The sequence below is a fragment of the Tachysurus fulvidraco genome, chromosome 2 (assembly GCF_022655615.1).
Source record: "Tachysurus fulvidraco isolate hzauxx_2018 chromosome 2, HZAU_PFXX_2.0, whole genome shotgun sequence".
Classification (NCBI taxonomy): Eukaryota; Metazoa; Chordata; class Actinopteri; order Siluriformes; family Bagridae; genus Tachysurus; species Tachysurus fulvidraco.
This window is the reverse complement of record NC_062519.1, coordinates 36,464,083-36,475,005: the sequence shown is the minus strand read 5'-3', so window position 1 is coordinate 36,475,005 and position 10,923 is coordinate 36,464,083. Positions and strand designations below refer to the sequence as shown.

At 36.0% G+C, this 10,923-nt stretch overlaps 1 protein-coding gene across 2 annotated transcripts; it reads right to left on the bottom strand.

Annotated features, from left to right (window-relative positions):
- Positions 1-770: 770 nt before the first annotated feature.
- On the bottom strand, positions 771-8,697 carry pycr1b (pyrroline-5-carboxylate reductase 1b). 2 transcript variants are annotated; one of them, XM_027163273.2, is made up of 8 exons: positions 8,545-8,697; positions 7,083-7,168; positions 6,729-6,799; positions 6,378-6,557; positions 6,030-6,251; positions 5,739-5,831; positions 4,170-4,333; positions 771-4,039 (listed from the first exon to the last, which is right to left on the bottom strand). In XM_027163273.2, exons 2-8 carry the CDS (start codon positions 7,147-7,149, stop codon positions 3,877-3,879), a joined length of 960 nt encoding a protein of 319 aa, XP_027019074.1. In that variant the 5' UTR covers positions 7,150-7,168; positions 8,545-8,697; the 3' UTR covers positions 771-3,876. The 2 variants fall into 2 exon arrangements, with proteins under 2 accessions (XP_027019074.1, XP_027019083.1); XM_027163282.2 differs by having other exon boundaries at positions 8,622-8,694.
- Positions 8,698-10,923: the final 2,226 nt, after the last annotated feature.

Sequence of the window (10,923 nt, the reverse complement as noted above, 5' to 3'; positions counted from 1 at the left end):
AGGTGATACATCAGTCGGTGCAAAATGTGTTTTTCTCGGATGTAACATGAGCTGTAACTTCTGTCTTGATAAACAACCATACAATATATATCAATACAATACAATAACCAAACAAACAATATCTTTGATGATAAAGGGAAATGTTGCAGAACGGTTCTATTGAGGTTTTCTTTCACAGTAAAATGCAAAATAATCGAAAAAATAAGGCTCAAGATAATTAGATAGGTAAGATAATGCAATAATCAACACAAGTGTTTATTTCACTGTTTTTGTACAGTTTTAGTCTGAGAAGCTTTTTAAGTGTTATGATGTACACAGTAGATTTCTTTTAAACCTTATAAACCGAACTAAATAGAGAAGAAACTCTATTTCTTTGTATTTTTAGTTTTATTATTTGTATTATTTTCCTATATTCCTATAAAAATAAATTGAGTTTATAGGTAACCTGCATGACATTTGACACATTACCAGCTATCACTATTTAGAAAAATATTACAGAAGAAATTTCCAAAATTTTGAGATTTTATTTTATATTAAATATTTTTTTTATATACACACACACACATATAACTGGTTGTGTTTTCTTGGTTAAACATTAAACAAATTATTTTCCAAAAAGGTTTTCTGTCATTTCTGAATTATCTTGAGAATTAAAAAAATGCTAGAATGTATAAGGCTTATAATTTAACACACAAAAATCTTTTATAAAAAAAAATTCAATACAAAAATTAAATGCAAAATGAATACAAAAAATACTCAAGTGCAATATCTCTGATTTATATATATTTTAATGATACTATTTACCTTAGTGTGCACCTTTAACTAAATTCCATCTTGATAAAAGACAAATGGCTTTGTATTTAAACTGAAATGCACAAAATGAGCTGTGTGTTTCAAACAGAATAAATTGTGCTTTACAGTAAAAAATGCAAAAAGGAAGGAAAAAGAGGCTTGCTGCCTGCTTGCACAATATTTTTTCAGATGCACACAGATGACAGTTTTTCCTGCAATACCTGTATTACAAGCATTCATAACATCTTTTTGCAGTTTGATGCTGAAATGATGCAATGATGTGTATGTAACAGAAGGTATTAATCAGTTTTCCAGTGTGTTAGAAAGGATTTCAAACATGCTATATTAAGAAACGTTTTAATAGCCGAGTCGACCGTGTTCAAAAGATTTCTATCCCAAACGAGAAGATAAAGGAGACGAGAATTTCGTTTATTAAATAAATTAATCAATAAATACATTGAATTGTGTTGTCACACACATTCCTTCATCCTTGGAAGTAGTAATATGGTAGGTAGGGATGCTGTCCAGGGCTGGGGCACTTACAGTAGATGGCTATCAGGAGTCTGCTTAAAGATGTGTTATGCAGAAAAGACCCTTGTCGGTGGTTGAAACGTGGAACAAGCCACATAGGAGGTACTTTTGGCAGAGCTGAATTCATAATTCTGAATCTTACGATCTCCGATTCATGGAAGAGAACGAAACGTGACCCAAGCACAAAGTGTAGACTTAACAAGGTTGACTGATGACTTGTGCAGCAGAAAATCACCCCATAGCATGGCCTTAAAGCTAGAAATGAGGTGTCAGTTTGGCCCCTTACAGAAGGATCAGCTTGTGAGATTGCTCAAAAATGTAGCAGTAAATTTCGGACAGTGTGTCACATGTGGTGGAAGATCATTTCTTACTAGAGCATTATTACTGTCTACATTCGGAACTTGGAAAGCACACATCTGGGTATCTGGTGAGGTGTGGTGGAGTGAAACAGAATTTTTTTTAGTGAAGCTAACAGAACTACATTTTCTTAGTGAAGCTTTTCTATGACACATGTGAGTTTTCTGCAGGTTCTCCAGTTTCCTTCCACCACTCAAAAACGTGCACTTAGGTGGATTGGCTATGATCGATTGGCTGTAGGTGTGAATGAGTGTTAAAAAATGCATTCGGGATTCCTCCAGATCAACATGATCAAGATCCGGATGATTACATGACTTTCTAAGCACCAGCTTTGTAGTTGCTGGTGTACTAAAATGTTTATTGTCCTTTAAGAATAAAGTGAGAGGAAAGTAATGGCATGAGAATCCTTAGTTTGTTGTAGCCATGGATTTAAAGTAGTGAATTTAAATCCCAGACCTGGGCCCATAAACAAGAGCCTTAACTCTGAGCTACTCTGCACTCAAATTTATATCATTTTGTCACTGGAGGGGGGAAAAAAGTAAATGAGATAAAGGACATTTTGAAACACTCAAATGCAATAAAAGCCACTCTTCCTAATTTCTCAGGAACCTGCAGAAGCGCAAAGGTACATTTTTAAAAACTGAGAAACAGCATACAAAAGACCAGGCTTTCAGATGGACCTGGTGTATATCATGTGCAAGATATGATCATGAATGCTGACAAAATTTCATGCAAATCCCACTGAACATTTAATCTGAGCCACGTGAAAGAAGATGCACTGCAGTTTGTAGAGCTGCCATTTAAAACTCACTATTGCTTAATTCCCGTTAATCACAAGGCAAAGCTTTTATGATGTCTGTAATTTTTATTGACTTTTATTAAAATTTGTTAAAAAATCTAATATTGTACGATCAGCTTAATATTTACGAAACAGTACCATGTTGTAACAGGGTAAATTTGAAGTGACGCAATCTGAACTTCAAGTGCTACAGAGGTGAAAAGGCATGGTGTTGAGAGTACAAAGTAAAATAAAAATGTAGTCTGTACAGTTTTTGATCTTACAGACACTGAGATTTGTGCTTGGCACTGCAAATAAATGATAGAGCACACAGGTTATTAAAGGGGTCCTGTAAGGTTGACTAATGGACTTCAGGGAAAGGTTTCCAGTTAATTCAATTACCTCACCATTAATTATGCATACTATCCTCTTGCTATAATTACACACAGGGAACAAATAAATGGAAATTCTTCCTTATCTGAAACTCATTTGGTCTGTGATGTCCTCTCAAGTCAAAAAATTTTTTTCCCTCTTCAGTCAGCAAGAAAATAAAAAATAAAAAGTGTTGCTTTATTAGAATCAGCAGCTTTTTAATCAAGGCCGCAGGAAGCCGAAGCAGTTTCATTCATTACGACATACTGGAACTCCTTATGATATAAAACATGACTAGGTTTCTTCTTTTATTTTCAAAAGGTAATTTCACATATAGAGCAAGTATGTTTCCAAGTAAGAAATGAATCTGCTTCTTTTTTTGGACGTTCAATGCTTTAGCAAAAGACGAGAGAGCAGACAAGACATTGCACAAAGAAAGACTACATATGACTTTTGTACCTTTACTTCCTTCTACAGATGAAGATATTCAAAAGGTCTTCGCGACTCTACAATCCAGAAGGGTAGGCGTGGTGAGTCACTACAGTGATTCACCATGCAGCACATATATACATTTTATATATTATATATATATAAAAAATTATGTGCAAAAGTAGAGCACTAAGAAAAGAATGAACATACAGGGATTTTGGGCGCAAATATTAGATCCTTATTAGATACAAATACAGAGGTGTCCAAAAAAAAGTACATCACTGTTGATTTGTATAGAGGACAGGGAGGTATTAAATGGAGAAAAAACAAAAAACCTCATATAGCATCTGCTGCCTGTAACTCCTGATGCTACTCCCAAGGGAGCGATCGAACTGTCTGCTGCTGCAGGGAGGCACGAGGCGATAGACAGCATGCTGGAAATGCACTTCTGTTCATTTTACTCTTATACTCTGCACATGTGTGTATGTGTACAGGTATGCCGAGCTACTGTTCAAAATTCACCAAAATACCTGGAGTAACATCTGTCTAAAAGCAAAGATGCGAATTAAGTAAAGGGGTACGTGTGTGTGTGTGTGTGCGTGCGTGTGTGACATTCCTTAGACTTTTTTAATTCCGCTCTTGTTGTTAAACATGTTGACTCTGCTCTTGGTTCCTGTAGTGTTAGGAGAAAAACCAGGCTGCTGCATCACCTTGTCCAGCGTGGTCTTCTTAATAGCAGCAGGAGAGATTTTCTCTTGATCTGCAAGAAACTGCAGTTCTCTGGAAAGGGAAAAAAAAAAAAAAAGAGTAAAAATTAGTAGACAATTAAAATGTTATCTCTGAAACATCTGTCCATCAGTCTAAAACCAAGACAGAGTCTTGCAGAAGACAAAAGACAAGGTGGAGGTACTTGGTCCTGACACACGAAGCCTCCACAGCATTAATGAGAAGGCTCCGGAAGCCACCGCTCTCCAGGAAGTGCAGGGCGTGGATGGTGGCGCCCCCTGGTGAGCACACATTGTCCTTCAACTGGCCTGGGTGCTGCTCCGAATCCAGAAGCATCTTTGCAGCACCCTGAAATTGGAAATAATACAAGCCGTGTTAGTCAGATGCAGGATACAGTTCTTTTATTAATTACACCAGAAAACTGCTGAAGCTATTTATCACATAATCATGCAAAGAGACATGTACAGACTAGAAAATTAACAAGGACTGTTCTTCTAGTGGGACAAATGTGTCCCACTGTGGCCTGAGATTCCTATTCTTGCTTAAAAGGCTCAGCATGTTGCGAGTTGCTTTTCTGTTGATCATGGTTGTAAACGGTGCTTATTTGAGTTTCTGTATCCATGCGGTCAGCTCAAACTTGTCTGCCTGTTCTCCGCTGACCTCCTCTCATCAACAAGGCCACAGAACTGCTGCTTAGTGGCGGTTTTCTTTTTTGCACCATTCACTGTTCAAAACTGCATTTAAAATTCCCAGGCATTCAGCAGTTTCTGAAACTTTCAAACCAGCTCACTAATGATGCAATGGTCAAAGTCACAGAGATCTTTTTTTTTTTTTCTATTTTGATGTTAGATGTAAACATTATTTTCATGCATAATCAGGTGTACAGGTTCTTTAAAAATATTTGGTAAGTGAAAAAAAAATAAAAAAAATCTAATTCTGTGGATAATAAACGTCAGGGAGTTCTCATAACTAGTGCTGAGAATCGTTAAAAGTGATGATTCAAGCTAATGAGCTCATCTGCAGCCTGCTGTACGGTTAAGCGGAGAGACACTGCGGATTGTGTTGTGCAAGTACTCATATTTCCCCATTAATAAATCTAAATTTCAGCGATACTTTTGTCTCTGTAGCATTTTATCATAAAAAGATGGCTAATTGACCTATAGCAGGAATAGAGATAAGACTAGAGGATGGAGAATTCATTGAAATGTAAACACAGCAAACCAGTTTTACCCCCTGATCGACACTGCAATGTGTACAATTAAAATATTAAAATGAATATTTTTTTTTATTATTTCTAGTTTTTAAAATGAATCATATCACATATTTGGATTAAATGCAATTATACATCCAAGGTGTTCCTCCATACGTCCTCAGTCTGATATACACATATTAACACCACCATGTCAATGTCACTACTGTACTCAAAATGAAAAAGCATCTAAACAATACTGAATCAGTGGTGCAACTGTGGGCAAGTGGTGGTTCCGTGGTTAAGGTTTTGAGCTACCCAAGGGACGGATGTGAACTCAAATCAAGATTGTGCCCTTGCGCAAGACCTTTCACCTTACCTAAATGAGTCAACAAAGTGTAAATGCACAAAATATGGACCCATGGAAGGTTTACCAGATAAAATTGAAGGAGGTAACATCACCTAATAGAATAACATGTATTCAGAGGAACGAAACCAAAGGAGGAAGTTAATATGGCTCTTTGCTGTCTGACATGAGAATAGGTGTATGAAAGCACAACATACAAGCAGTGCTTGAGCTCCCAGTCGTAAAGCCAGCCTCCTGGGTAGACCCATCTTCACACCACCATCAGCCAGAGCATCAAGTGCCGTGAAAGCCTGGACATAAGCATAAGCAATGAACACCTTGAATGCTGATTCATCATTTCAAAATTGTGCTACATTAAAATCTCCTCATCACAAGTTAACTGGACTAAATAATTCAGCAAATAGTGCACCTTCTGTATATAAAGAATATGCTTAATCAGCATGCAAACAGCAAGCCTCATCATTTCTATGAACCCAAAAACCACTCACGTAAGCTGGTCCACTGCCACTGAGTCCTGTAACAGCGTCGATCAGATCCTCCTCCACCTCCGTGCAGAATCCCACACTGGCCATCAGCTGCTCAAGAAGCTTCCCGTCCTCCACCTCAGCATGCGTGCCAGTGGCATATACCGTGGCCCCCTCGCGCACCACCACTGGGGTGTTAGTCATGCAGCGGATCACCTTGGGGTCAGCGCGGTACTGGAGCAGTTTCTGTAGAGAGAGAGAGGGGTTAGGAGTTAATTACTCTTCATTACTGTTGACATTACAGGACATAAAAAAGGTAATTTCAAACAAATAATGTTAGAAAAGAAGATTTTCATTATGCTCATCACACACCTTCTCAATGGAGCTAATAGTGACCCCGGCAGCACAAGACACAATGAGATGTCGGTCTTCGATATCAGGTCCGATTTCGTCCAGGACAAAAGGAATAATATGAGGTTTGACTGCCAAAAATAGGACGTCACTCTTATGAGCGGTTTCCTTGTTGCTGGTTGTGAAATTCACGCCCATTTTCTAAAGTATTTTAAAGAAACAAAAAGAATTAAGTTATACATCTCAAATAGACACACTGTCACAAACTGTCACAGTTTCACCTAGTCACCATAAGTGGACAAATACACACACACACACACACACACACACACACACACACACACACACACACACAAGCCAGAACACACTGACCCTGAGCCCGGCCACTGTAGGCAGATCTGTATCTGGAGAACTGGCCGTGATCCGGTGAGTTGCAATTACACCTGAGAGATAGCAAAGAGCAACAACAGTAACAAAAAGAAGAACAGAGTGTGTGTGAGAGAAATAGAGGAGAGCAGGGCAGAGCATCCAGAACACTGATTATAGCAACCACAGAAGAGCTTGCTCAAATCAAATCAAATCAAATCAAATCTGTGGAGTTGAAGTAAAACCTGCATGTAATTTCACCCCCTCCTGACATTTAAGGTCAGGAATAAACAAGCAAATGAACTTCTCTGGCAATGAATTAAATGGAGGTCACAGTCACCATGATCAGTGAGATCTTACCCGCTGCAGTGAAGCCCTTCACCAAGGCTTGGGCCAGCTGACCCGCTCCAATGAAGCCTACACTCATCCTGTTTACTCTGGCAAACCTGCAGATTACAAAATACCCACTCAGTTATACAGTCGTTTAATAAAATTATTTATAGCTTTCATCTCATCAGTCATACATGAAGTGCTCAAAGAAATTGTTAATTATTGAAATACTGGCTATTGCTGCAGAAGCCAAAATATAGATCAATGAGCAGATTGTGTATGTGTGTGTGTTTTCATGTTTTCTGGGATTAAACTGAGCAACAGCATGACATACTCCAACAAGTCAGTCTCATCTGTATACTATAGACATGTACCATGATACTCATTCTGAATATCCTTTCATAACACTCAGTACTCTGACATTACAATATACAACTGCAGAAGAGTCATGATTTATAATCACACTATCTGGTGTCAGCTGTTTTATTTTTCTGGCCAGCGTGTCCCGTGGTTAGCTAATGACAGATTTCTGCAAAGCTGCTTTGTGGCAACATCTCTGTTAAAACTGTTATCCAAATAAAACTGGACGAAAATGAATGTTGATGACTGTAGGGTGTTTGAACAGTTTGAGTCATGCTAGCTGGCCATCTTATACCAAGTGACTCATTTGGTAGTTAACAGAATATTGGATCAGGATCAACTTACACTCAAAGTTTTAATATCAGTATGAGAAAAGTTATAATATATTATGAGTCATTTCATGTTGGTATGTAGCCATATAATTCTACAAGGCTATTTTCAAGCAGATTGTTAGAAGGTAATGAGAAAGGACTTTTAATTTGTTATTTTAATGATATTTCCTCAGTTTTGGATTTATAAATAGGTTTTAAATTCTATTTAATTCACATTCACACTTTATAAAATTATATTTAATTCACATTCATCATTTAAAATAAAATAAATTATAAAATTATAAAATAAAGTACAATAAATAATTATTTAAATAGAAAAAGTATATACATATAAAATGTGTGTGTGTAATAAAATATATATATATAAAATTTATATAGTATTTTTATATATGGTTAAAAAAAATAATAATGTACGTTTTAATTTCTAAATAAAATGGTTTAATGGGTTCATTTATTTTATAGAATGTAATAGGATGGTCCAGAACTTAAATTTCAGTGTTTGTAGTATATTTAAGTGCAGGATTTATAAACTGTTTCTTAACAAGACACTTTACTAGTTTATGATTGGAGTGAAACATACAGGAGTTTGTTATATGAGGAAAGCACAAACACTGAAACACCTAAGCAGCAGTGATATACGACGTATTATACTATACATTTATACATACTTTCTTATCACACGTGTAAACTATAAACATGATCTGTTGTTAGTTAGCATCATTAGCATTCTGAATGAAATCACAACGATAGTAACCGTTTCATCGTAGGTATTAACTGCCTATCGGTATTAATTACCTTACCTTTACACCTTTCAGGTTGTAACAACTGTTTTCTTATATTTTTAAAGCTCCGAATTTAAGTTTGCCGAATAAATCACCTTTCGTTGTCAACGTGGCTTCCTCCTGTACACAGTGCGCCAAAAAAACAGTGAGAATAAAACAACGAATCAGAGCAGAGATGATGACATCTTTTAACCAATCAGCGCGTACGGTTTGGATGTGGGTGGGGCTTCGGCGGCTGAGACATAGTTGCATCATTTCCTCCACAAAAGTACATCGTGATAATAATATAGGTGAAGTTCACAGCCATGTGACGTGAACAACTCAAGAGCTGTACAAGATGGACAACATGTTATAGTCTGAATGTACTGACTGCGGTTTTTAGTAATAATAATAATAGTAATAATAATAATCACAATAATAATAATAATAATAGTAGTAGTAATAATAATAGTAATAATAATAATAATAATAATAATAATAATCACAATAGTAATAATAAAAATACAAATAATAATAATATATAAAAATAATTATATAAAAATATTACATTTGTTTTATATATTATATAATATATTGCAAATTATATATATATATATATATATATATATATATATATATATATATATATATATATATATATATATATATATAATTTGCAATAGTTAGACAATGTATGCTTTTGCCCAAAGATATGTATGGCTGCTTGAAAATAAATAAGATTAAGAAACAAATCAAGATAAAAAATGAAGTACTTATTTATAATTTAATTTAACACACATACAGAAACACACAGACACACACACACACATATACAGACAGACACACACAAACACACACAGACACACACAGACACATACACACACAATTACAGACATACATCAGACGTTATACTAACATGTAAGTGTGTTGTGGTGAGGTTTTGTGATCTTATGCATTTATGAATTCATGCTGTTTATAAACTGGATTCAAGCAGTGCTGATTCTATTCGATTCAATTCTATTCAATATCTCACATTTATAAAATGTGAGTTATTCGGACATCTGCAGGCCAATACATCAATAGCACAATCATGCATGTCTGTCCATGACACCTCTTACTTCTGCATTATCAAGTCAAGTCAAGTCAAGAAGCTTTTATTGTCATTCCAACCATACATAGCTGTTGCAGTACACAGTGAAATGAGACAACGTTTCTCCAGGATCAAGGTGCTACATAAAACAAAGACAGGGCTAAGGACATGTAAGTAGTCTTAGCCACATAAGTGCAACTGTGCAACCTGGTGCAAACAGTGCAGGACAAGACAAACAAGACAGTGCAGGAAAAAAGACAGTGCAGGACAAAAAACAGTGCAGACATAAAGTTAAAAGACAATACAAAAAGTCCAAAAAATGCAATATACAAAAGACAATAAACAGTAACAGAAACAGCACCGACCGACCAGTGTAAATACTGAATGTTCAAACAATATTTCGTGCAGTAACATTAGAATGAACACAGTTTCTTAGCAGCGGGTCCTTTGGATAATATATAGAGTTGTGTGAAAAAAAGCAAATGACTGAAATATTGTATAGTATGTGCATAATGGCTGAGATATTGTACAATATGTGCAATTATATTCCCAATGAAGCTGTTACTCTATTACTAATTTACTCCTTTAAGTAAAACAAAAACATATGGTACAAAAAAGGAGTGTACATTTGTACCGTAAAAAAAAATGGATCTGTTCAATAGTTAAATATTTACCTTTTTACTTTTTAATAATGAGAATTTTTAAAAATAGCGCATTTTAACACCCCTTGACTAAATTTATCTCTGAAGATTTCCACTTTTAACTAAGTAAAATCTTGACACAATAAACAGTACAAACATTCATTAAACTCCGATTTCTCTGTACTCTGTTACAGCCTTTCTATGACTAGAATGACCAAAAAAAAAAAACCCTCTCTACTCCACTTCACGATGTCTTGAAATATACAAGCACAAGTGTGAACCCTTCCTCTATGCATTTTCCACAGAGATCAGGAAACAGGCCACGCCCGAGAATCTGCCGTCAACTTAAATCGGATAAGCCGAGAATGCTAACAATGTCCATCACCAGTCTGCCAGCATCCTTTAATTTTCACTCATAAAAGATCTTATGGTTTGTCACAATTTGCACTGAAAACCTGCAAACAACAAATCAGTCGTAATTACAAAATGAAGTGAAATCAGATTCATTGTTCTCTGATTGCAAAGAATAAGAAAATAATTAGCATAAAAATGCTGGACAGCTGGACCCTTCTTAGACCATCACTGTGATCTCGCCAGGTTGTTGAAACAACGTACATGTGTAATGACCAGTGTGGCGAGGTATGCCGTCTGTGGAATAGCAGTCGTGCCTTGCCGCTATGTATACAG

What these genes read in the sequence shown, in the direction of transcription:
- pycr1b (XM_027163273.2), bottom strand. Translation starts at nt 7,149, where the DNA reads ATGAGTGTAGGCTTCATTGGAGCGGGTCAGCTGGCCCAAGCCTTGGTG. An exon ending in TGGGAGCTCAAGCACTGCTT is followed by an intron (nt 4,334 to 5,738) that starts GTATGTTGTGCT and finishes TTCCAATTTCAG; the next exon opens with GGTGCTGCAAAGATGCTTCT. An exon ending in GCTTCGTGTGTCAGGACCAA is followed by an intron (nt 4,040 to 4,169) that starts GTACCTCCACCT and finishes TTCCCTTTCCAG; the next exon opens with AGAACTGCAGTTTCTTGCAG.